General features: G+C 47.1%; 1 protein-coding gene across 2 annotated transcripts in view; it reads left to right on the top strand.

Annotated features, from left to right (window-relative positions):
• LHCGR (luteinizing hormone/choriogonadotropin receptor) overlaps positions 1–27,856 on the top strand; it is a 143,488-nt gene that overhangs the window by 49,572 nt on the left and 66,060 nt on the right. For both annotated transcript variants that reach the window (XM_068233069.1, XM_068233068.1), the window contains exons 3-4: positions 10,841–10,915; positions 18,517–18,591. In XM_068233069.1, coding sequence (XP_068089170.1) covers positions 10,841–10,915; positions 18,517–18,591 — 150 coding nt within the window. The remainder of the gene's footprint in view (positions 1–10,840; positions 10,916–18,516; positions 18,592–27,856) is intronic.

Genomic DNA, 27,856 nt, shown 5'->3' with positions numbered 1-27,856 from the left:
TACGACACCACTTAACTGCTTACGCGTAAATAATTACGCGTAAGACCGTACGTTACGCGTATCGCTTACGCGTAAATTTGCATTGAATTACGGTGCGTAATTACGCTCATGCGTAATTTCGGCCCAGCACTGATTTACTTTTATATTGTGTATTGTGGTTTTTTCAGCCCTGTATGCCAAGCCCAAATCCGGGCACGACCCAGTCGTGCTTGGCCAAATAAATGATTCTGATTTATTATCTCAGCTGTCCGGCTTTTTCTTCTGCAGAGAACAGTTCAGGACAGGTCAAAAGTTCACAGCCTGCTCTGTAAAAAATCATTTGGAATGCTGAGTAGTGTGGAAACTGCAAATATGAGAGAATGATGCAATGTTATAGAAAACACTATATAACTGAAAATAAAAATATGAGGATGTTTTCTTTGCTTCTAATATTCTAGTAATTATCCGTACTGCGCATCCAATTCATTATATCATAATTTTTTTTTCGCTTCAGTGTCTCTTTTAAAGGCATTTTACTGATAAGGTGTGAAAATACCACCCAGGGAGAAAACTTTGGAGAGAAAGTGAATAGAGGCAAATATATAATTGCAGCATTTTTCAAAGGAAATGTTTATTTAGAAAAGATTTGTCAAATGCACTTTGCTGTGATGTGCGGTGCAAAATAACACTGCAGAATGCTGCGAACGTCCGATTGAAGATTAGGACTATAGCTACAATCATGTCATTGGTTTTTTTTCACTTCATGTTCTCATTAATGTGTGATGAGGAGGAAGTAAGACAGGAGGAACAATGTGCCAGGTGCTATTATGGTAGATCATGGTGAGACTAGAAAGCATTAGGGTGAATGACAAAAGAAATACAGATTGTTTTGTGATAGGATACTGATACATAATTAGATAAAGCGTATCATTGAAAGGAGGAAAAATGTATACTGAATCTAAAAACATGTACAGGTTTATTCTGTCCATGTTTAAAAACAAAAGTATATTTTAGCCATCAACACAATAGGCCTGATTTACAAAGCTTTTCTGTTAAATTATTTCACCTTAATTATTAACTCCCAATGCATCTCTCCTTAACTGACTTAACTCACAATTTAGCTCTCCTTAACTGACTGAATTCATTGTTTAGCTCTCCTTATTTGATATAACTCATTGTTTAGCGCTCCTTATCTAATTTAACTTACAATTTAGCTTTCCTTAACTGACTTAACTCATGATTTAGCCCCCCTTATCTGACATAACTCATGGTTTAGCTCTCCTTATCTATCTCATGAATTATCTCTCCTTATTTCTTTATCTCCTGCATTAGCACTCCTTACAGTTAAGGTGAAAAATAAAGAACATTTGCGAATCATCCCCCATAATACATAATGGACTTGATGTACAGAACTGCAGCAATATCTCAGTTACTACCGACAGTGTGTACTGTGAGTTGCGCTATTACACGGTACTCAAGTAGCGCAACTGTTACTAGGGTAACGTGCGTTACCATAGCAATGGCCTCGCTACTCGAATTCATGTGACGTGCTAATAGCGTAACTCGCGGTACTTGTTGCCAGAAGGAAGGATATTATTGCCGTGCGAATTCCGTGCACGGGGCAGTATCACCGCAGTTATGTGCATCAAGCCCAATAAAACCTGATAAAGCATTCACCAATAAATTGTGTATGGTTCAAGAGGACCTGTAGTAAAAATTACATAATGAATAAAATCACTTGTTTTTTTTTTACAGTATTAATCTATAAATTATTTAGGCAGTCTTTCCTCATCCTGATTTACATTCTGAAATATATCACAGGGTGTGACATCTTTACTGCTGGTAGATGATCTCTGCAGAATGTTTGTTTCTGAGGATTCCAAAGCCAGTACAAAATATACCCAGTCTCCCAGAATACTCTGGGGGAGAATTCCACATAGCTAATCAGCCTAGGCTATACGTCACTGGGGGGGGGGGGGGGGGGGGGGCTACATTCAATTTACGGCAATATATAGATATAGGAAGTGTTTCTAATGCTAGGAAATTACCATAAAAGTGGGCACCCTGAATAATTTACGACACCCACTAATCCTTGTGTTTCCTTCCCTTTTGTTTCCTCCCCACTACCCTCTAGATTGTGAGCCCGCAAGGGCAGGGACCTCCTCCTAGTGTTTCTCATACTGCTGTTATTTTAACATATGTACATGTACCAACTACACATCAACTATGTATGTATCTATATTTATTCTATTCAATGTCATGACTGTACAGTGTCTTGTATTTTTTATGTATATTTGTTCCCCATTATTTGTTTGTTCTATGTACAGCGCTACGGAAGATGTTGACGTTATATAAATAAGAAAGAATAATAATAATAATAGGTCACTACTGGGCCTCTTAAGTCACTACAGGGCCTCTTTAGTGCTTTCTGCTATATTTCACTACAGGGCCTGTTTAGTGCATTCTGCTATATGTCACTACAGGGCCTCTTTACTGCATTCTGCTATATGTCACTACAGGGCCTCTTTAGTGCTTGCTGCTATATTTCACTACAGGGCCTCTTTAGTGCATTCTGCTATATATCACTACAGGGCCTCTTTACTGCATTCTGCTATGTCACTACAGGGCCTCTTTACTACATTCTGGTATGTGTCACTACAGGGCCTCTTTACTGCATTTTACTATATGTCACTACAGGTCCTCTTTATTGATTTCTGCTATATTTCCCTACAGGGCCTCTTTAGTGCATTCTGCTATATGTCACTACAGTGCCTCTTTACTGCATTCTGTTATATGTCATTACAGGGCCTCTTTACTGCATTCTGTTATATGTCACTACAGTGTCTCTTTACTGCATTCTGCTATATGTCACTACAGTGCCTCTTTACTGCATTCTGCTATATGTCACTACAGGGCCTCTTTACTGCATTCTGTTATATGTCATTACAGGGCCTCTTTACTGCATTCTGTTATATGTCACTACAGTGCCTATTTACTGCATTCTGCTATATGTCACTACAGGGCCTCTTTACTGCATTCTGCTATATGTCACTACAGGACCTTTTTACTGCATTCTGCTATATGTCACTACAGGGCCTCTTTACTGCATTCTGCTATATGTCACTACAGGGCCTCTTTACTGCATTCTGTTATATGTCACTACAGGGCGTCATTAAGTATTTGCAGAGACAGCAACTGTAAGGTTAGCCACCCACTTGTGTACACAGCCTCAAAATAAAGGCATAACATGTAACATACACTAATAATTGCAACACTTTATCTGAACTCAGCACACACAGGTTGGTTGCAGATATACACACACACTTACATACAGCGGGGAAGAGAACTGAATCCATGTCTATATACCGTATTGCCATGAGATTTACACCAGATGTCAGTAACATCCCAAGTCAGCCCCACATACACAGAAATCAAAACAAGTCAGTCCATAAATTATTCTATGTGTAGTAAGTAGAATGACGCAGGGAATACACATTGAATGAACTTACGATAACTTATTTCAAGTAGGAAAGCCTTTGTTGGAAGTAACAGTAGCAGCAATTCCCAGCACATCGATGGCTCCAGTAAAACTCCACTCTTCATGAAACGCTGAAAGCACTAAATACGTGGATGAGAGTTCGCTATAAATCTGGTCTGCAATCTACTCCTTCTCAGCTCCGGGAGTTTTTGGGTGACCCTGATTTTCGGCTGGATGAAATGCTCAGGCCTTTCGATGGTGGTCCCGGGTTGGGCTTACTACTTTGAAAGATGTTTTGGAAAACAGAAAGGTTATGTCTATATAAATGCCATGGAAAAGCCTTCTGTCCCTGCAACTGAGTTTTTTAGGGCTGATCACTCATTTTATCTTTTGCCCAGGATATCAAAACTACCTCGTTTAAGACCCTATGCATGCAGGCCCAGCTTTTCATCACAGGAGCCTATAGGCACAGATGTCCTGGCACCCTAGACTCCGCCCTCCATGCATGCAGGCCCAGATTTTCATCACAGGAACCTATAGGCACAGATGTTCTGGCACCCTAGACTCCGCCCTCCATGCATGCAGGCCTGGATTTACATCACAGGAGCCTATAGGCACAGATGTTCTGGCACCCTAGACTCCGCCCTCCATGCATGCAGGCCTGGATTTACATCACAGGAGCCTATAGGCACAGATGTCCTGGCACCCTAGACTCCGCCCTCCATGCATGCAGGCCCGGATTTACATCACAGGAGCCTATAGGCACAGATGTCCTGGCACCCTAGACTCCGCATGCAGGCCTGGATTTACATCCCAGGAGCCTAAAGACACAGATGTCCTGGCACCCTAGACTCTGCCCTCCATGCATGCAGGCCAGGATTTACATCACAGGAGCCTATAGGCACAGATGTCCTGGCACCCTAGACTCCGCCCTCCATGCATGCAGGCCCGGATTTACATCACAGGAGCCTATAGGCACAGATGTCCTGGCACCCTAGACTCCGCCCTCCATGCATGCAGGCCCGGATTTACATCACAGGAGCCTATAGGCACAGATGTCCTGGCACCCTAGACTTCGCCCTCCATGCATGCAGGCCTGGATTTACATCACAGGAGCCTATAGGCACAGATGTCCTGGCACCCTAGACTCCGCCCTCCATGCATGCAGGCCCGGATTTACATCACAGGAGCCTATAGGCACAGATGTCCTGGCACCCTAGACTCCGCCCCCCATGCATGCAGGCCTGGATTTACATCCCAGGAGCCTAAAGACACAGATGTCCTGGCACCCTAGACTCTGCCCTCCATGCATGCAGGCCAGGATTTACATCACAGGAGCCTATAGGCACAGATGTCCTGGCACCCTAGACTCCGCCCTCCATGCATGCAGGCCCGGATTAACATCGCAGGAGCCTATAGGCACAGATGTCCTGGCACCCTAGACTCCGCCCTCCATGCATGCAGGCCCGGATTTACATCACAGGAGCCTATAGGCACAGATGTCCTGGCACCCTAGACTCCGCCCTCCATGCATGCAGGCCTGGATTTACATCACAGGAGCCTATAGGCACAGATGTCCTGGCACCCTAGACTCCACCCTCCATGCATGCAGGCCTGGATTTACATCACAGGAGTCTATCTATAGGCACAGATGTCCTGGCACCCTAGACTCCGCCCTCCATGCATGCAGGCCTGGATTTACATCACAGGAGCCTATAGGCACAGATGTCCTGGCACCCTAGACTCCGCCCTCCATGCATGCAGGCCCGGAATTACATCACAGGAGCCTATAGGCACAGATGTCCTGGCACCCTAGACTCTGCCCTCCATGCATGCAGGCCTGGATTTACATCACAGGAGCCTATAGGCACAGATGTCCTGGCACCCTAGACTCCGCCCTCCATGCATGCAGGCCCGGAATTACATCACAGGAGCCTATAGGCACAGATGTCCTGGCACCCTAGAATCTGCCCTCCATGCATGCAGGCCTGGATTTACATCACAGGAGCCTATAGGCACAGATGTCCTGGCACCCTAGACTCCGCCCTCCATGCATGCAGGCCCGGATTTACATCACAGAAGCCTATAGGCACAGATGTCCTGGCACCCTAGACTCCGCCCTCCATACATGCAGGCCCGGATTTACATCACAGGAGCCTATAGGCACAGATGTCCTGGCACCCTAGACTCCACCCTCCATGCACGTCTGGCTCAGATTTACATGACAGAAGCCTATAGGCACAGATGTCCTGGCACCCTAGACTCCGCCCTCCATGCATGCAGGCCTGGATTTACATCACAGGAGTCTATAGGCACAGATGTCCTGGCACCCTAGACTCCGCCTTCCATGCATGGAGGCCCGGATTTACATTACAGGAGTCTATAGGCACAGATGTCCTGGCACCCTAGACTCCGCCCTCCATGCATGCAGGCCCGGATTTTCATCACAGAAGCCTATAGGCACAGATGTTCTGGCACCCTAGACTCCGCCCTCCATGCATGCAGGCCAGGATTTACATCACAGGAGCCTATAGGCACAGATGTCCTGGCACCCTAGACTCCGCCCTCCATGCATGCAGGCCTGGATTTACATCACAGGAGCTTATAGGCACAGATGTCCTGGCACCCTAGACTCCGCCCTCCATGCATGCAGGCCTGGATTTTCATCACAGGAGCTTATAGGCACAGATGTCCTGGCACCCTAGACTCCGCCCTCCATGCGTGCAGGCCTGGATTTACATCACAGAAGCCTATAGGCACAGATGTCCTGGTGCCCTAGACTCCGCCCTCCATGCATGCAGGCCTGGATTTACATCACAGAAGCCTATAGGCACAGATGTCCTGGCACCCTAGACTCCGCCCTCCATGCATGCAGGCCCGGATTTTCATCACAGAAGCCTATAGGCACAGATGTTCTGGCACCCTAGACTCCGCCCTCCATGCATGCAGGCCAGGATTTACATCACAGGAGCCTATAGGCACAGATGTCCTGGCACCCTAGACGCCGCCCTCCATGCATGCAGGCCTGGATTTACATCACAGGAGCTTATAGGCACAGATGTCCTGGCACCCTAGACTCCGCCCTCCATGCATGCAGGCCTGGATTTTCATCACAGGAGCTTATAGGCACAGATGTCCTGGCACCCTAGACTCCGCCCTCCATGCATGCAGGCCTGGATTTACATCACAGAAGCCTATAGGCACAGATGTCCTGGTGCCCTAGACTCCGCCCTCCATGCATGCAGGCCTGGATTTACATCACAGGAGCCTATAGGCACAGATGTCCTGGCACCCTAGACTCCGCCCTCCATGCATGCAGGCCTGGATTTACATCACAGGAGCTTATAGGCACAGATGTCCTGGCACCCTAGACTCCGCCCTCCATGCATGCAGGCCTGGATTTTCATCACAGGAGCTTATAGGCACAGATGTCCTGGCACCCTAGACTCCGCCCTCCATGCATGCAGGCCTGGATTTTCATCACAGGAGCCTATAGGCACAGATGTCCTGGCACCCTAGACTCTGCCCTCCATGCATGCAGGCCCAGATTTTCATCACAGGAGCCTATAGGCACAGATGTTCTGGCACCCTGGACTCCGCCCTCCATGATCCTACAAACCTCCACCGAACTGTCCCAGCTGTCTTTTATGCCTTATTTCCCTTGCCTGTCATAGGTAGCTACAGGTGTCCCTTAGCAAAGTGCTAAAATAAATTTGCCTGGGGCACTTGCAAGCCTCTAAATAAATTGGCTATTGAAGGGTTACAGAATAATGAACTGTGTACTATGCAGCCTCATGACTTGTCTGCACTGTAGCGGGCATTACAGCATCATGTTGAAGCACATTATTCGATGACCTTTATTAATACAGATATTTCCACATCCGGTCTCAATTACGCAAAATGTGACACTCAGATAGCGTCTCTGGTTTCAGCTAATTATGACACGGAAACCGTCAGCCCGGCTAGAATACAACATTTGTGGTCATTAGCCGGTCCGGCCGCTGGCAGATAATCATCTCTGAATTCCGCAATTGATATTCTCGGACATCACGGTCCTGTTATGGTAATAATACATATGACAGCGTCAGGCTTGTGGAGTGACTCTAGCTTGACAGATAGCTTCATTTCATCCTTCTAGCTCCGAATCCCCAAAGTCAGGCTCTGCTCGGCCTATTGTGCTGAGAAAATTGTGTGTCACCAGCAAAACAATCCACAAAGGGCCTTTCACTAGAATGACAACCAGGCCACGAGCGGTAACTAAAAGCTTGTCTTGTTTGTGTTTAACACGGAGGTACAAAGGTCAAGCATGCTGTTCAGTGGTGTTCACTGTGACATATTACTATTATCACAGAGGAGAGGGCGGCTGGGTAATCAGCACAGCTTGTACCCTTTTATGTCACCATGAAGGTAGAACATTGCTAGCTGCAGAGGGAATGCTGGCAAAGGTCACATTTAAAAAACATAGCAGATGAGCTATATGGAACGTATTACTACAAGACTGAACCTTCGTCCTCGTGGGAAGGGGTGTGACATCAGTCCCCCGACCGAGCCCCCTTCAGAGCAGGGGTGTAACAACAGCTTCACAGGCCCCGAGGTAAAGTCCTTAATGGGGTACCCTGGCCTGCACAGCCCCCCCCCCCCAACCACACACACACCCACACACCATGTAGTGGTCAGCCCCTCCTACACTGCACCCTGAGGCTGGAGCCTCTCTTGCCTCTGCCTCAGTCCAGCCCTTCTCCAGCCCCTCCTACACTGCGCCTCTGCCTCGGCCCCGCCCTGCTCTGCCTCCTCCTATACTGCACCCTGAGGCTGGACCCTCTCTTGCCTCTGCCTTGGCCCAGTCATGTGCCCCCTCCTACACTGCGCCCTGAGGCTGGAGCCTCTCTCGCCTCTGCCTCGGCCCTGCACCCCTTCTTACAGTGCGCCCTGAGGCTGGAGCCTCTCTCGCCTCTGCCTCGCCCCCTCCTACACTGCGCCCTGAGGCTGGAGCCTCTCTCGCCTCTGCCTCGCCCCCTCCTACACTGCGCCCTGAGGCTGGAGCCTCTCTCGCCTCTGTCCCGCCCCGCTCCCCTCCTACACTGCACCCTGAGGCTGGAGCTTCTCTCGTCTCTGCCTCGGCCCCGCCCTGCTCTGCCCCCTCCTTCACTGCGCCCTGAAACTGGAGCCTCTCTCACCTCTGCCCCGCCCTGCTCCCCTCCTACACTGCACCCTGAGACTGGAGCGTCTCTCGTCTCTGCCTTGGGCCGACCCTGCTCTGCCCCCTCCTACACTGCACCCTGAGGCTGGAGCTTCTCTCGCCTCTGCCTCGGCCCCGCCCTGCTCTGCCCCCTCCTACACTGCGCCCTGAGATTGGAGCCTCTCTCGCCTCTGCCTCTACCCGGCCCTGTTCTTACCACTCAACTTATAAAGGTGCAAACTATAATTATTGAAAGCCTGCTACAACCAAAGATCTGAATGCAAAAGTGAAAAACATATAGAAGAACTAAACATTATAAATAATGTTAAAGAGGACCTGTAGTGGAAATAACGCAATGAATACAATTGCTAATTTTTTACCATATTCATTTATAAATGATTTAGTCATTGTTGTTAAACCTTCCCTCACTCTGATTTATCACAGATGGCAACATCTTTACTGCTGACAGTCTTTATGTAATGCTTGGTTATTGAGAGTTCTAAAGCCAGTACAAAATATACCCGTTCTCCCAGAATACTCCTGTGGCAAGAATTCTGAATAGCTTATCAGCCTAGGCTTAGCTGGGAGGGCTACATACCAATACACAGCAATATATAGCTACAGGAAGTGTTTCTGATACGGAAACCAGAAAAGTGTTTATCCTGAATATTCTAATGCATTGTACTATGCAGCAGGTCATTGTAGTGTCTCTTTAATAGTCATATTCACACAGGGCTGGGTCGCGGCAGAGGCGAGAGAGGCTCCAGCCTCAGGGTGCAGTGTAGCAGAGGGCGCAGGGTGGAGCCGAGGCAGAGGTGGGAGAGGCTACAGCCTCAGGGCACAGTATAGGAGGGGGCACAAGGCTAAGCCAAGGCAGAGGCGAGAGAGGCTGCAGCCTCAGGGCGCAGTGTAGGAGGGGGCGCAGGGCGGGGCCGAGGCTGAGGCGAGATAGGCTCCAGCCTCAGGGCGCAGTGTAGGAGGGGGCGCAGGGCGAAGCCAAGGCAGAGGCGAGAGAGGCTCCAGCCTCAGGGCACCGTATAGGAGGGGGTGGAGCAGGGCGAGGCCAAGGCAAGAGAGGCTCCAGCCTCAGGGCGCAGAGCAGGAGGGGGCGGAGCAGGGCAGGGCCAAGGCAGCAGCAAGAGACGCTCCAGCCTCAGGACGCAGTGTAGGAGGGGGCGCAGGGCCGAGGCAGAGGCGAGAGAGGCTCCAGCCTCAGGGCGCAGTGTAGGAGGGGATGCAGGGCTGAGGCAGAGGCGAGAGAGGCTCCAGCCTCAGGGCGCAGTGTAGGAGGGGATGCAGGGCCGAGGCAGAGGCGAGAGAGGCTCCAGCCTCAGGGCGCAGTGTAGGAGGGGATGCAGGGCCGAGGCAGAGGCGAGAGAGGCTCCAGCCTCAGGGCGCAGTGTAGGAGGGGATGCAGGGCCGAGGCAGAGGCGAGAGAGGCTCCAGCCTCAGGGCGCAGTGTAGGAGGGGATGCAGGGCCGAGGCAGAGGCAAGAGAGGCTCCAGCCTCAGGGTGCAGTGTAGGAGAGGGCGCAGGGCCGAGGCAGAGGCGAGAGAGGCTCCAGCCTCAGGGCGCAGTGTAGGAGGGGATGCAGGGCCGAGGCAGAGGCAAGAGAGGCTCCAGCCTCAGGGTGCAGTGTAGGAGAGGGCGCAGGGCCGAGGCAGAGGCGAGAGAGGCTCCAGCCTCAGGGCGCAGTGTAGGAGGGGATGCAGGGCCGAGGCAGAGGCAAGAGAGGCTCCAGCCTCAGGGCGCAGTGTAGGAGGGGGCGCAGGGCGGGGCCGAGGCTGAGGCGAGAGAGGCTCCAGCCTCAGGGCGCAGTGTAGGAGGGGGCGCAGGGCGGGGCCGAGGCTGAGGCGAGAGAGGCTCCAGCCTCAGGGCACCGTATAGGAGGGGGTGGAGCAGGGCGAAGCCAAGGCAAGAGAGGCTCCAGCCTCAGGGCGCCGTGCAGGAGGGGGCGGAGCAGGGCTGGGCCAAGGCAGCAGCAAGAGAGGCTCCAGCCTCAGGACGCAGTGTAGGAGGGGGCGCAGGGCCGAGGTAGAGGCGAGAAAGGCTCCAGCCTCAGGGCGCAGTGTAGGAGAGGGCGCAGGGTGGGGCCGAAGCTGAGGCGAGAGAGGCTCCAGCCTAAGGGCGCAGTGTAGGAGGGGCTGGTCTGGTTAAGAATGCAGAAACATAACTCCTTCTTGCCTTTTGTTACCCCCCTGCAGATCCATCTACCAAAGTGATTCACTGAAAGAAATTCAAAATTATGCCTTTGCCAGACTCCCCAACCTCACCGAACTGTAAGTATTTTTTTATTTTTTGATTGTTTCACTTTCTCATCATTTTATTTCCAAACCAAAGTTCAAGGAGTCAGTGGGAGAATTAAAGTGAGCCGGGGATTAAAGTAAAGTGATGAGCTAAAAAATTATATTTATCCTCCCGCTCCTAAAAATGACTTTTTTAAACGACCTCTGATCACGAAAATCTTAAAATGTAAAAATGTAATTAAGAAGTATGTTTCTTCCAGAGTAAAATGAGCCATAAATTACTTTTCTCCTATGTTGCTGTCACTTACAGTAGGTAGTAGAAATCTGACAGAACTGACAAGTTTTGGACTAGCCCATCTCCTCATGGGGGGTTCACAGGGATTTCTTTATTTTTAAAATGCACTTAGTGAATGGCAGATGCCCCATCCAACTGCCCAAAATAGTGTACAGGGAGCAGGGAGGCTGGCCAACATCTTTGTATAACTGTTTTTCAGGGAGTGTCTTTATAAAGAATAAAGGCCATGCTGAGAATCCCCTATAGAGAGATGGACTAGCCCAAAACCTGTCGGCATTGTCAGATTTCTACTACTTACTGTAAGTGACAGCAACATAGGAGAAAAGTAATTTATGGCTCATTTTACTCTGGAAGAAACGCACTTGTTATTTGTACGTGTTTTAAATATTAAGATTTTCGCAAAAGTTCCTCTTTAAGTATCTCAGGTTTTTTTTTTGTATTTAAACATTTACAAAGTAGGTTAAATGTTTGACGGTCTCTAATCAGTGGCAGCCTATTAAGTGTCCCAGAGTAGAGGTGCGTACACACATGCGACTATAGTCGTTTGTAACGATCGTTCCCCGATCTTTACCAACGACGATCGTTACAAAAAACTAACCACCGACTATTAAGGCAAACGACGAACGAGCCAAATCGCTACAAAAGAAAGTTCTGTCTCGGCGGATTTTAACCAACGACGATCGTTTGCAAAAGTAGTACATCGTTGGAAACGATCGTTCGTACTAGGCTTGACATGCGCATTTCACTATTTCTCCGTGAAACTTCTCATTTTTATGCGCAGGCGCAATAGTTGCTTTCTGTGATGTAACGTTCGTTCTAACGATCAGATCGTTACACACATTTTAAAACTACCTTTACTTAGGTCGTTCTTTCATCAATTAAAAGTTCGTTCGTCGTTCTTAACGAACGATCGTTGTCGCATGTGTGTACGTAGCATTAGACAAAGCTCAATAATTCATGTATTGTATCTCCCTCTGCTCTCAGATGTTGTAGTCTGCCAGGAAAACTTTAATGGCTGTAATTTTCTTATCAGTGATGTTTACTATATTCCCAACAAGCTAATGACAAGACAGAAGCTGTCACTTCCATGCCTAGAAATTAACTCTTTCAGGCAGCAAAATAAAGCAAGTAACACGGCCTGGTTATTAATGTTTTTCACTGTACCTACAGAGGTTTATCTCCTCATGATGTCACATGTCGCCTCAGGTACACTTTAACGATTCTCTGTATTGTTTACCCTGTTACCATCCCTGTCTCGCCAACTGTTCCAATCTTACAAATATCGTACTGCATTTCCCGCAGTGCAGATCAGACATTTCTTTTTTTTAGGAATTTTTTTTTCTAATGGACCTTGGGGATTTTTTTCTTTACAAATAGATTAACCCAGTCAGTTCCCTAAGTGCACCTAAAGTGGATTTAAATACTAAAAAATATGACCCAAAGTAGCTGTAGCAACCACCTCTGAAACCATCTTAAATTTATATAAATAAGCTTGATCTTTTTTTGCAGGGAAGTGGTAACATTTTCCCCCGCAATTATAATTATTATTTAGTATTTATATAGCGCCGACATCTTCCGCAGCGCTGTACAGAGTATGGGATGGTCGGAAATGCCAATTTCCGATTCCGCGGTAATTCCGCATTCCGCCATTGCCAAATACCGATTCCGCTTTCCGCTACCAATTTCCGCATTCCAATGCGGAATTTCCGCCAGAAATCGCGGAAATTCCGCCCGACTTTAACATCGATTTTCTCAAAAACTATAAGGTCTTTTTGAAAACTTTTTTTTTGCATCTTGTTCAGAAGCTTCTGTTTAATAAACCCTGAAAATTTGCTGTTTCTAGGACGTACGGGGGCTTTGCTATTAACCGTTAAAGTCGGCGGATTTTTACTGAAATGTAAAATGCAGAAAATCTGCTTCTGCCTATTTACATTACAGTAAAAATCCGCCGACTTTAACGGTTAATAGCAAAGCCCCCGTACGTCCTAGAAACACCAAATGTTCAGGGTTTATTAAACAGAAGCTTCTGAACAAGATGCAAAAAAAAGTTTTCAAAAAGACCTTACAGTTTTTGAGAAAAACAATGTTAAAGTCTGGCGGAAATTTCCGCGATTTCCGGCGGAAATCCGCCTAACGCACTTGCATTACCGATTTCCGCATTCCGATGCGGAAATGCAATTTCCGATCGGAATTTCGGAAATTGCATTTCCGCGGAATCCGAATGAGCATCCCTAAGTATATATAGTCTTGTTGCTAACTGTCCCTCGGAGGAGCTCACAATCTAGTCCCTACCATAGTCACATGTCTATGTATTGTGTAGTGTATGTATCGTAGTCTAGGGCCAATTTTTGGGAAGCCAATTAACCTATCTGTATGTTTTTGGGATGTGGGAGGAAACCGGAGTGTCGGAGGAAAACCCACACAGACACAGGGAGAACATACAAACTCCTTGCAGATGTTGACCTGGCTGGGAATCGAACTGGGGACCCAGCGCTGCAAGGCTAGAGCGCTAACCACTACACCACCATGCTGCAATGTACGACTTCCTCCTGAATGTCAAACACTCCCCCTTCTACCCCCAGGCAGCCAGAAAGTGGGCGGAGGCTGTGTCACTAGCTGGGCGGCTATAGGAGGTACAAACTGGACTTCCTTCTTTCTGTACAGGATAAGGCTAATTTTTATCACTGTGCTATAAAAATTATAAATCTTATTTAACCACTTAAGTCTATCTGGACAGATATATCCTTCCAGATAGCCTGCCCTGCTGCCGCTGAGCCAGGCGCGCGATCGCCCACGCTCCCGCCGCCTTTGTTAGCCAGGAGATCAATGAATGTGAACTGTAACACAGTTCCCATTAATTGATCTAAGTCCCCGTATGAAGGCCGACGCTGTCAACGAGATGGCTCTGTCTTTCGTAAATCCCCTTCTGCCCCATCCATGCTTTACTTCTGCTTGCGTAGTGATACTACGTGTGCAGAAGTAAGCTCCTAGAACATCTTGTGGCCAAATAGTAAAATTACATCTGGAAATAAAAATTTCCAGATGCCATTTTTTTACTGTTAAAATTAGTCCCTTACCTCCCACACTCCCCAATACCTAGCTACACAAAAATGTTTTTGTAAAAAAAAAAAATACAATAAAAAAAATACATAAATAGTTACCTTAGGGAGTGAACTTTTCTAATATGTATGTAGTAAGGTATATTACTGTTATTTTTTTAAATGATGGGCTTGTAATAAGTGATAGACACAAAACTGAAAAAAATGCACCTTTATTTCCAAATAAAATATCGGCACCATACATTGTGATAGGGAAATAATTTAAATGGTGTAATAACCGGGACAAATGGGCAAATACAATTCATGGGTTTTAATTATGGTAGCATGCATTATTTTCAAACTGTAATGGCCAAAAGCTAATAATGAATTATTTTCCATTTCTTTCTTAGCCACTTCAGGACCACAGTGCTTAAGCCCCCTAAACACCAGGCTATTTTTTGTTTAATTGGCCACTGCAGCTTTAAGGCCAAGCTGCAGGGCTGCACAACACAGCACACAAGTGATCCCCCCCCTTTTCCCCCCACCAACAGAGCTCAGCTCTCTGTTGGTGGGGTCTGATGCCCCCAGAGTGTTTATTATTTTTTTATAAATATTTATGTTTTGTTTTTTTTTACATATTTTTTACTATTTACTTTATTATTTTTTTTTAAACCCCTCCCTCCCCCCAGCCAGCCAATCATGGAGATCAGCTCTCATAGGCTTCACCCTATGAGAGCCGATCGCTACCTTGTGCCTCATTGGGGCAGCCGTGTCACACAGCGGTCCCCAGTACAACGCTGCTGCAGATCGCAGCACTGTACTTAGCAGAAAGACAGCGGTTTCGCCGTCCATCAGTCTCCCGAGCAGAGATCGCCATTCATAGAGACTGAAGGCAAGAGCACTAACCACTGATGCACGATCTCCTGCAGTAGTCGGCCCCAGGACTTGACGCCAATTGGTGTTAGGCGGTCCTGGGGCTGCTGCTTTGGCCACGCCCGTTGGAGTGGAGCGGTCGTAGGGAAGTTAATCTTCCTGTTAAAATGGATTTAGAATAAAATAATTCTTAGCAAAATGTACCCCCCCAAAGAAAGTCTAAATGGTGGCAGAAAAAACAAGATATAGATCATTTCAGTGTGATAAAGTTATTGGCGAATGAATGGGAGGTGAAAGTTGCTCGGATGCATAAGGTGAAACAACACTGTAGGCTGAAATGGTTAAAGGACCACACAATCAGGGGAAATCTATTACATGAAGGCAAATGGTGGGATAGAATTACCACTGAGTAGTGCAGAGCTAGTCTGAAGTGTGCATGCGTGAGTTTCGACCTGCGACTGCGCAGTGAAGGATAGCGCTCGTGAATATGCACCTGCTTTCACTGCGCTCTTAGTTCACATTAGCGTTTTTTTGCGGATCTGAACGTATACTGTACAAATAGATCCAATGTTAAGTTAACCTATTGGACCGTTCACTTGCGTCCGTTGGTACGGATCCGTTGTGTACGTTCCGCTCCACGGTGTGCTGTGCATTGGGGCAATGGGGAGCGGTACTTGTTACTAGGAGTGTTCAGTACTACAGATTGATTTTGGGCAAATTTCCAAATTCTGTCTCGACCATATACTTCAATGCATTCTGCCCAATGCTCAACTTTTTGTGTGTAAACCCTGGTGTACACACACACAGCCAATCTGGATTGGGCAATTTTTCCACTTCCATGTAGTATGAGAGCTTATCTGCACAATATGTTCATCGTAGCGTTAAAAATCTGTTGGCCCTCCTACTGCATGGAGATGGTAAAACTGGTTGTGCGTATGCACCTTAAAGAGACTCTGTATAAAAAAAAAACCTCCCAGGGGGTACTTACCTTGGAGGGGGAAGCCTCAGGGTTCCAATGTGGCTTCCCCCTCCCCTGTAGCTGCCGGCAGTCCAGCGCTGGCTCCCCCGAAGAGTCCCATAATCCTCCCCCGACAAGCCTGACATATTTACCTCTCTGGGATCCTGCACAGGCTGTAGCAGCTCTATGTTCAGGCTAGTCGGAAATAGCTGAGCCCGATTATATCCGCTCTACTACGCAGGCGCAAAAGGACTCGCACCTGCACAGTAGAGAGGATCGATCTGGTTCGGCTATTTCCACCTTACCCAAATGAAAAGTCGCTAGTGCACCTGCGCTGGATCACGGTAAATATTTACATTGCTGCACTTTCGGGGGACCTGGGCACTTAACAGAGGGACACCGGAGGACGGGGAAGCCTAGTCAGAATCCTGAGGCTTCCTCCTCCCGAGGTAAGAATCCCCCAGAGAGACGTATTTTTTTACTTCAGGATTTATTTAAAGAGACACTGAAGCGAAAAAAAATATATGATATAATGAATTGGTTGTGCACTATGAATAATTACTAGAAAATTAGCAGCAAAGAAAATATTCTCATATTTTATTTTCAGGTATATAGTGTTTTTTCTAACATTGCATCATTCTCTAATATGTGCAGATTACACAACACTCAGCATTCAAAATGATTCTTTCAGAGCAGTCTGTGAAGTAATGACCTCTCCTCTAGCAGAGGAAAAGTAAATAGTCCAGGAACAGTTGAGATAATAAAAGTCAGAAAACAGCCCTCTCCAAGACTTTGAAAGTCTAAAGGTAGCCATACACTGGTCGATTTGCCATTAGATCGACCAGCTGACAGATCCCTATCTGATCGAATCTGATCAGAGAGGGATCGTATGGCTGCCTTTACTGCAAACAGATTGTGAATCGATTTCAGCCTGAAACCAATCACAATCTGTGGAGCCGCCGCTGCCGCCTGCCCCCCCCCCCCCCCCCGTCCGCGCATACATTACCTGACGCTGGCTCCCGGGCATCTTCTCCACGCTGCACCCGCTCCATCCCGGCGCTTCCTGTGTCACTCCGTGACCAGGAAGTTCAAATAGAGCGCCCTCTATTTGAACTTCCTGGCCACTGCAGTGACAGGAAGCGCCGGGATGGAGCGGGTGCAGCGCGGAGAAGATGCGGAGAAGACGCCCGGGAGCCAGCGTCAGGTAATGTATACCTGATTGGATGCCGCTAGCGACGCGCTCCCTACCCGCGGGCGATCGAGGGTAATTTCCCGCACGGCGCGATCGACGGACCGATCCGATTTCGGGAGGAAATCGGATCGGCGGGTGCGTTTAGCGTGAACAATTGGCAGCAGATTCGATCCCAGGATCGAATCTGCTGTCGAAACGGCCGCGAATCGGGCCAGTGTATGGCCACCGTTAGAGCTTAATGGCTTATTTGCATAGAGATAACAACTGGAGTTTCTTAACTCTTCCTGTACTGGAAACAATTAGACTGATGTATCTGATTTTAATGTTTTATTTCTTAGCTGTGCTACACATACAAATCATAATATCATATTTTTTGTCGCTTCAGTGTCTCTTTAAGAGGTCCTCTGGTTGCTAAGAGAGGAATAGAAAGTGTTCTGCAGCCAGACAGGTCACACCTGCCCCAGCCAGTTCTTTGCATTTAGCATTTCTGTCGAATTCTATCCTAATCCATCACTTAAGTTTGTTATAACAGGGGCGTAACGAGACTTAGTAGGGCCCCCCTGCAAAAATGATAGCATTGGGCCCTCTTTGTCCCCAAACCCCACGTGATCGGGAGCCGGGGAATGGCAGCAGGGAGTGTTCTGCAGTGAAGCAGCCTCTGGAAGCAAGAAAACATTACACACGCTCCTGCACACAGTTTTCGGGAGTGAATGGGGAGGTGTCTTTGCTAATTGGCTGCACTAGCGGTTGGGGAGAGGGAGCCTCTGGGCCACCCCTTCGATGGGATGGGTCACAGGGGTGATTGCTACACCCATGCTTACTAAGTATGGCCCTGTCTAGGAGAAACCACAGAGAAACATGTGATGAGTGATTGATCAGCTGATAGATTTGTAAGGTTCTGATTTGCTGTGATGACTTCCTGGTTTAGCACATGATGATGACCAGAAAATCAGAGCCTTACAAATCTATCAGCTGATCAAACTGATCACATGCTCCTTCCATGAGGTCTCCTAGGCAGGGCCTAATCCTTACCCATATAAATGAAGCCGTTATGGAGGGAGGCGTGGCCTGGGGGACAAAAGAGGCACATGGACAGTAGGGTTAGAGGCTGGTGCAGGAAAAAGCTGGGTGGAGGGCGATCAAGTGACTCCTAATGTATATGGCCCCTCCTCACATGGAAACTGACACATACCAAGAAATGCAGAAAATAATAAAACTGTGATTTTGGACGGTGATAACATCATTAATCCGAACTTAATAGACCTTCCATCTTTTCAGAATTATCCGAAATACAAAGAATCTGGCCCACATCGGACGAGGAGCGTTTGCACACCTACCGAATCTGCAATACCTGTAAGTTGATTTTCTTCTGACATAAGATGTGATTTTCATCTGTTGACTTTTAGTTGGAATTTTAGGGAAAAAAGTGTATAAGACAAGTTGCATGTCTACACATTTTTGGGTTGAGTCTCATGTAGGTCTAAAGCATTTGTGGTTTGAGTGTGGGTTTGAAACGTTTGTGGGTCGGGAGTGGCTCTAAACATTCGTGGATTTGGTTGGGTGTAGCTCAAAACATTTACGACTGAACTCTCAGCGACGCACGAGGGATTAAAACAACGACACAATAAAACAAATGATGGCCTCCGCCAGGAATACTCGAAGTGACATGGAAACTTGTACATGAGGTCACTGCAGCATGTGTGCTAATTATTCCATTTACATTTCAGCTCTCAAGGGAAGCTGCGGGGTGTAGGTCTAAAGAATTTGGGGTTTGAGTGTGGGTTTGAAACGTTTGTGGGTCGGGAGTGGCTCTAAACATTCATGGATTTGGTTGGGTATGGCTCAAAACATGTATGGACTTGGTTGGGTGAGACACTATACATTTGTGGATCTGGTTGGGTGTGGCTCTAAACATTCATGGATCTGGTTGGGTGAGGCTCTAAACATTCATGGATTTTGTTGAGTGTGGTTTTAAACATTCATGGATCTGGTTGGGTGAGGCTCTAAACATTCATGGATTTTGTTGAGTGTGGCTCTAAACATTCATAGATCTGGTTGGGTGAGTCTCTAAACATTCATGGATCTGGTTGGGTGAGTCTCTAAACATTCATGGATCTGGTTGGGTGTGGCTCTAAACATTCATGGATCTGGTTGGGTGAGTCTCTAAACATTCATAGATCTGGTTGGGTGTGGCTCTAAACATTCATGGATCTGGTTGGGTATGGCTCTAAACATTCATGGATCTGGTTGGGTATGGCTCTAAACATTCATGGATCTGGTTGGGTATGGCTCTAAACATTCATAGATCTGGTTGGGTGTGGCTCTAAACATTCATGGATCTGGTTGGGTGTGGCTCTAAACATTCATGGATCTGGTTGGGTATGGCTCTAAACATTCATGGATCTGGTTGGGTGTGGCTCTAAACATTCATGGATCTGGTTGGGTGAGTCTCTAAACATTCATGGATCTGGTTGGATGAGTCTCTAAACATTCATGGATCTGGTTGGGTGTGGCTCTAAACATTCATGGATCTGGTTGGGTGAGTCTATAAACATTCATGGATCTGGTTGGGTGAGTCTCTAAACATTCATAGATCTGGTTGGGTGTGGCTCTAAACATTCATGGATCTGGTTGGGTGTGGCTCTAAACATTCATGGATCTGGTTGGGTATGGCTCTAAACATTCATGGATCTGGTTGGGTGAGTCTCTAAACATTCATGGATCTGGTTGGGTGAGTCTCTAAACATTCATGGATCCGGTTGGGTGAGTCTCTAAACATTTGTGGCATGGGTCAGGTGCAGGTATGGAATGCATCAGCAAAGCAGGTGAAAGGTAGACTGTGGATGAAAGACTTGTGGGTGAGATGCAGCTCTGGGAATTTAGACCCACACATTCTCTTACTGACCCACACAGGTCTCTAATGTAAACTCTAAATACACACAAAATTTACATTATGTCATTTTGTGCATAGTTACAAATGAGCTTAGAGGCACTACACAAGCAATGCTTCTCAGACATTCATGGCAAACTTCTTCACCAACCAGAAGCTGGGGAAGCAAGCAAACGCTTGCAGTCACTTTCCTTGGTACCGTTGGTTATATAATATCCCGAGCAACTGACATTGGTCACTGAATAGTATCTCAGTTTTTTTGTTTTGTTATTTCTGTGGTCTGCTACCACTTTACAAGGGGCATTGTAGCCAGTAGCTCCATTAAGCTGCTGATTAGAGTGTCAAAGTAAGAGCCCTGATCATGCTCCTGCGGATGGGAGAGCTCTGTGCATGGACAGTAGTGATTTTCACATAGTGCGCATGCGCAGAACTCTCCCGGCTACAGGAGTGCGGCAAGGAGGCATGTGGCCGGCCAGCTTTGCAGGTGTTGCTGCTGCTTGCCGGATGGACTTGGACCGACGTCGTGGACACAGGAGGACTGCAGGGGGCTGCAAGAAGCCCAGGTAAGTTAAACTAATTTTTTATGTGCTTTAAGATTTCCTTTAAAGAGGAGCTGTCCGCCATACTATCTCAGAAAAAACCTACATATATAAGTAGATAAATACTTGCTCTATTTACATAACATGTATTGCACTGTCCACATTTTGATGTTAGTGATTTTTCTACAGTAAAAGAAGAGAAAATCCTTAGCATTTCCCATTTTATCTGTGGCTATTTTGAAGCCAATCCTGATGTCATTTCCTCCCTTACTCTCCTCTGCCCAATATGCCCTGTAGAAAGTGCATTGTCTCAGCATGAGACATATTGGCCAATCAGAAAAGAACAGAGGTATGGGAGGGGAAAACCGGAGAAAAAGAGGCTTCATTAGTTAAGTCTGTGGGGTAATAGAGAAGCAAAAAAGGATAACCCAGCATGCTGTGCAACTTCCTTTTTGTGTACCAAATAAGAGTTAGGTAAACTGGGGAATGATCATTTATCAACAAGAAAAGTAATAGGGATTTTAACTTTTGGATTGCCTGGTTAGCATCCTTATTACTTGTTTACCAGATAAAAATAAAGAATTGATTTTTGATTTTATGCCCAATAGTTACACTTTTAGCCCACATATTAAGTAGCGATTTAAGTTAAACTAGAGCAGCATGGAGCCATTGTGTTGGCAGCGGTAGGTTTTCCCGCACAGGGAGACGTATTGCATGTACATACTACAGCCAATGTTAAACTATTAATCCATCAAAAGATATCGCGCTTGAGTGGCTTGAAATGTAATTAGCAGGGCCCTGAAATTGATTTATATTACCTGTACTGCCTATGTATTGCTTTGTTTGATGAATGGCGCGACGCTTCGCTGCATTTATGAACGCCGAGAAAACACCATTTAAAAATATTATTATATTCTGATAATAAAGGGGAGATTACCGTGTACTGAGACGAAGCGGCCGCGGCGTTCACTTACAGAGCGCGTCAGGAAAATATTTCACTAAATAATATAGCGGGCGGAAACGGCTGATCTCTCAGCGACGCGCGAGGGATTACGACACCCATAAAAATGCAAAACAAATGATGGCCTTCGCCAGGAATACTCCGAGTGACATGGAAACTTGTACATGAGGTCACTGCGGCTTGTGTGCTAATTATGCCATTTACATTTCGGTTCTCAAGGGAAGCTGAAGAGTGTTTCCAATTTCAAAGTTTTCCTGAAAGTAGTTTTCAACATGATTTCTTTATTTTTTTTGTATTTTGTACGGCTGTCTGTGTGCCACATGCCGATAATGACATACAGTATATGCAGAGGCGGACCTAGGTCTGTGTAAGCTCTGCAGCTGCACAGGGGCCCCCTGTCCTCTGGGGCCCAAGCAGCTGCACCACAGTTAGTGCATGATTATCCTTTAGGCTTGTCTCTGTGTATTTATCTCTGTGGCCCAGTCACAGAGACGGATCACCCACAAGCAGGGCCGGTTCTCTTATGAAGCAAGGTGAAACACTTGCATCAGGCGCAGAGATGACAGGGGCAGAATGTCTGTACTGTGTTTACACTAACAGCATGCAGTCAAAGTAGGAGGAGAGCGAGGTGAAGAGGTCATCATTGGGGAAAAGCAGCGTGTTGTGCTGTGTGAGGAGTCTGACAGTGAGTGAGGAGGGGGGAGGCAGGAGAGCAGCATTGGGGAAAAGCAGCTTGTTGTGCTGTGTGAGGAGGCTGACAGTGGGTGAGGAGGGGGGAGGCAGGAGGTCAGCATTGGGTAAAAGCAGCTTGTTGTGCTGTGTGAGGAGTCTGACAGTGAGTGAGGAGGGGGGAGGCAGGAGAGCATCATTGGGGAAAAGCAGCTTGTTGTACTGTGTGAGGAGTCTGACAGTGAGTGAGGAGGGGAGGGAGGCAGGAGAGCATCATTGGGGAAAAGCAGCTTGTTGTACTGTGTGAGGAGTGTGACAGTGAGTGAGGAGGTGGGAGACAGGAGAGCATCATTGGGGAAAAGCAGCTTGTTGTGTTGTGTGAGGAGTCTGACAGTGAGTGAGGAGGGGGAGGCAGGAGAGCAGCATTGGGGAAAAGCAGCTTGTTGTGCTGTGTGAGGAGGCTGACAGCGAGTGAGGAGGGGGGAGGCAGGAGAGCAGCATTGGGGAAAAGCAGCTTGTTGTGTTGTGTGAGGAGTCTGACAGTGAGTGAGTTGGGGGGAGGCAGGAGAGCATCATTGGGGAAAGCAGGTTGTTGTGCTGTGTAAGGGGTGTGACAGTGAGTGAGGAGGGGGGAGGCAGCAGGAGAGCATCATTGGGAAAAAGCAGCTTGTTGAGCTGTGTGAGGAGTCTGGCAGTGAGTGAGGAGGCAGGAGAGCAGCGTTGGGGAAAAGCAGCTTGTTGTGCTGTGTGAGGAGTCTGACAGTGAGTGAGGAGGGGGAGGCAGGAGAGCAGCATTGGGGAAAAGCAGCTCATTGAGCTGTGTGAGGAGACTGACAGTGAGAGAGGAGGGGGAGGAAGGAGAGCAGCAATGTTTCATTTGACTTGCAGAGCAGAAGGGAGGAGGTTGAACTGCTGTCCTGACTGAGGAGGAAGATGGAGTAAAAAGTCCATCTTCCCGGATTTCACTGGTTTTGCCTTTGCGTCTGTAAGTACCTCTTGAGATCATCAAAAACACCTCAAGTACAATTCCGCAAAAAGGAAAAACTCCCAGCAGATGCTGGTCCCAGCAGATAACACCCAGCAGATGCTGGTCCGTTAGCCTTCAGCTAGAGGGTTTGATTAGCTCAATTTATTTGGGAGAGTCAGACCAGTAGATTTAGAGCCCTCTTGTTTGTCTCACAACTTTCCTGTTATTTTGTATCAATAATCAATCATTTTTTTAATCCTATTGAACTTCATATCATTCTTTCAGAGGATCTTCCAACCCTAGTTCACACCTTCATCACATCACGGCTGGACTATTGCAATGTCCTCTATGCAGGCCTTCCAAATAAAGACCGGCACCGCCTGCAGCCAGTACAGAATGCTGCCACAAGACTGTTACAAAGCCAACCCTGCCATTGCCACATAACACCAATCCCGCTATTGCCACATAACACCAATCCTTCCAAATAAAGACCTACACCACCTGCAGCTAGTACAGAATGCAGCCGTAAGACTATTACAAAGCCAACCCTGCCATTGCCACATAACACCAATCCCGCCATTGCCACATAACACCAATCCTTCCAAACAAAGACCGGCACCACCTGCAGCTAGTACAGAATGCAGCCGTAAGACTATTACAAAGCCAACCCCGCCATTGCCACATAACACCAATCCCGCCATTGCCACAGAACACCAATCCTTCCAAATAAAGACCTACACCGCCTGCAGCTAGTACAAAATGCTGCCACAAGACTGTTACAAAGCCAACCCTGCCATTGCCACATAACACCAACCCCGCCATTGCCACATAACACCAATCCTTCCAAATAAAGACCGGCACCGCCTGCAGCTAGTACAGAATGCTGCCGCAAGACTATTACCAACCCCACCACTGCCACATAACACCAATCCTTCCAAATAAAGACCTACACCACCTGCAGCTAGTACAGAATTCTGCCGCAAGACTATTACCAACCCGCCATTGCCACATAACACCAATCATTCCAAATAAAGACCGGCACCGCCTGCAGCTAGTACAGAATGCTGCCGCAAGACTGTTACCAACCCGCCATTGCCACATAACACCAATCCTTCCAAATAAAGACCGGCACCACCTGCAGCTAGTACAGAATGCTGCCGCAAGACTATTACCAACCCGCCATTGCCACATAACACCAATCCTCCCAAATAAAGACCGGCACCGCCTGCAGCCAGTACAGAATGCAACCGCAAGACTGTTACAAAGCCAACCCCGCCATTGCCACATAACACCAATCCCGCCATTGCCACATAACACCAATCCTTTGCTCACTACACTGGCTACCCATAAAATGTAGAATCCTTTTCAAAATTGGCATGGTAACATCCAAATCCTTACACAACCTAAGCTACGGATACCTGGAAGATTTGTTGCAACTGCATCACACCACCCACAACCTCAGATCAAAAGGATCCAATAACTTGACCACCCACCAGAGTCCAACTAAAAACCTTTGGTGCCAGAGCTTTCTGTCATGCTGCCCCTATCCTGTGGAATGCCTTGCCAAACTTAATCAAGACAGCTCCAACCCTGGAAAAGTTTAAAGGTTAAGTCAACCTAAAAAAATTAGTTTAACTTTCCTGGGGCTTCTTGCTGCCCCCTGGAGTCATCCTGTGCCCTCGACATCCATCTGAGTCCCTCTGGCAAGCAGCGGCGACCCCTGCGAAGCTGGCCGGTCACCGCCAGTCAGTGGCTACTGCGCATGGGAGGCCCTGAGCAATATGCACCCTGATTGCGCTCTCGCTGCTCATGCGCAGAACACTCTGCAGTGAGAAGGTGCGTGGCTTAGTCTGTTATTTATACTCACATAACTCCTTCCCTGTACATACTGTATCACTATGTACTGATTTGAGACAAGATTATGCACTTTAAGTCCTCCGGGAGAAAAGTGCTTTACAAATGTTTCGTTACTGTTCAATTTAATTTCTTGCTTGAGTCAATAGAAATGTGCATATTAGGTGTGTGTGTGTATGTTCAGTTGTACACGTGTGTGCAATGTATGTGCGTGTAGTGTATGCATATGTACACGTGTGTGTGTGTGTGTGTAGTGTGTAGTGTGTGTGTAGTGTGTATGTGTGTGTGTGTGTGTGTGTGTGTGTGTGTGTGTGTGTGTGTGTGTGTGTGTGTGTGTGTGTGTGTGTGTGTGTGTGTGTGTGTGTGTGTGTGTGTGTATGTGTGTGCCTGCATACGTATGTACATACCAGGAGAAAAATGTTTACAAATGTTTTGTTACTGTTCAATTTAATTTCTTGCTTGAGTCAATAGAAATGTGCATATTAGTAGAGATGTCCCGAACGGTTAGCCGGCGAACGGTTCCAGGCGAACTTTATTAGTAGATTGTTGCCAATCAGACTGCACTCACTCCTAGAGCCCCCCCCTTATACAAGGCAAGGTCCTTGTGCCGTTTTACTCACTAGTCTGCCACTAACACTAATTAGTTAAGGGACAGCTGCTGACAGACTCTGCTAGGGAGAGTTTAGTTAGGCTCTTGTAGGCTTGTTCCTAGCTAATTGTTGTTCCTTATTCCTTATATTTCTCTCTCTCTCTCTCTCTCCTCCCGGAGGGAGGAGGGTCTCATCTTCCAGGGAATTGTAGAATTTCAAAAGCCAGCTTATATACCTTGGCCGGAAATTGAACCCAGGTCTGAGTGCTTGGTAGATAGCTCTCTTAACCTCTATACCACCACCAACACTACATTCTGAAACCAGCCTAGCATGTACCATTATAATATATCCTAGAGAAAAATGAGCTTGCTTAAAGATTTGTAGGCTTTCAAAAGCCAGCTTACATACCTTGGCCGGGAATTGAACCCAGGTCTCAGTGTGTGGTAGGTATCTGACTTAACCCCTACACCACCAACCACACTACATGCTGAAGCTATGCTAGCATGTACCATTATGATCAATCCAAGAGAAAAATGAGCTCTCTCTCTCTCTAGGACTTGATGCCATTGAACTGAATTTTCAGCTTAAAACCATCAACGGATACCGACAGATTTTCACAGGCATTTTCGAAATTCCGCCAGATTGAAAAAGCAATTCCGTTTCGACCAAACAGAACGGAATGACCAATTTCCGCCTAATAATTCCAGAAAGTACAATTCTGCGGAAAGCGGTGACCATCCCTACTAGAGAGAGAGAGAGAGAGAGAGAGAGAGAGAGATATCTACCTGGCTATCTGGGGTTCTCTTCGGACAACTGTTGAACACAAAAGGCAAGGCCATGCCTGGCTACAAATCCTTAGAGAGAGGTCATTTTTCTCTTGGATTGATCATAATGGTACATGCTAGGCTGGCTTCACCATGTAGTGTGGTTGGTGGTATAGGGGTTAAGTCAGATACCTACCACACACTGAGACCTGGGTTCAACTCCCAGCCCAGCCTGGGTTCAATTCCCAGCCGCGGTATGTAAGCTGGCTTTTGAAATTCTACAAATCCTTAAGCATGCTACTTTTTCTCTTGGATTGCTCATAATGGTACATGCCAGGCTGGCTTCAGCATGTAGTGTGGTTGGTGGTATAGAGGTTAAGTCAGATACCTACCACACACTGAGACCTGGGTTCAATTCCCAGCCATGGTATGTAAGCTGGCTTTTGAAATTCTACAAATCCTTAAGCATGCTACTTTTTTCTCTTGGATTGATCATAATGGTACATGCTAGGTTGGCTTCAGCATGTAGTGTGGTTGGTGGTATAGGGGTTAAGTCAGATACCTACCACACACTGAGACCTGGGTTCAATTCCCAGCCATGGTATGCAAGCTGGCTTTTGAAATACTACAATTCCCTGGAAGATAAGACCCTCCTCCCTCGGGGAGGTGAGGAGGAGGGAAAATAGATAGGTGAGGAAATAAATGTGAATTCCGTAAAATTCCGCGGAATTAAAACATTTTCCAAGGAATTCTGTTTTAGAGGTATAGCAATTCCGTTCCAACTGGCGGAATCAGAATTGACCCAATTCCGTCCAGAATTGCGGAATTGAGAATTCCGCGGAATCCAGCGAGCATCCCTACTTCTCTCTCTCTAGTAGGGCTGGTCACCGCTTTCCACAGAATTGTATTTTCCGCAATTTTGGGCGGAAATTGGTCATTCCATTCCGTTTGGTCATAACTGAATTGCTTTTTCAATCCGGCAGAATTCCGAAATTGCCTGTGAAATTATGCTGGTATCCGTTGATATCATTGAAGTGAATTTTCAGCTTAAAACCATCAAGTCGTAGAGAGAGAGAGAGAGAGAGAGCAAGCTCATTTTTCTCTTGGGTATATCACAATGGTACATGCTAGGTTGGCTTCAGCATGTAGTGTTGGTGGTGGTATAGCGGTTAAGAGAGCTATCTACCATGCACTCAGACCTGGGTTCAATTCCCGGCCAAGGTATGTGTAAGCTGGCTTTTGAAAGCCTACAAATCTTTAAGCAAGCTCATTTTTCTCTAGGATATATCATTATGGTATATGCTAGGCTGGTTTCAGAATGTAGTGTTGGTGGTGGTATAGCGGTTAAGAGATCTATCTACCACGCACTCAGACCTGGGTTCAA

The sequence above is a fragment of the Hyperolius riggenbachi genome, chromosome 4 (assembly GCF_040937935.1).
Source record: "Hyperolius riggenbachi isolate aHypRig1 chromosome 4, aHypRig1.pri, whole genome shotgun sequence".
Lineage (NCBI taxonomy): Eukaryota > Metazoa > Chordata > Amphibia > Anura > Hyperoliidae > Hyperolius > Hyperolius riggenbachi.
Note: the sequence above shows the minus strand (reverse complement) of the source record. Positions and strands in the feature narration are given on the sequence as shown.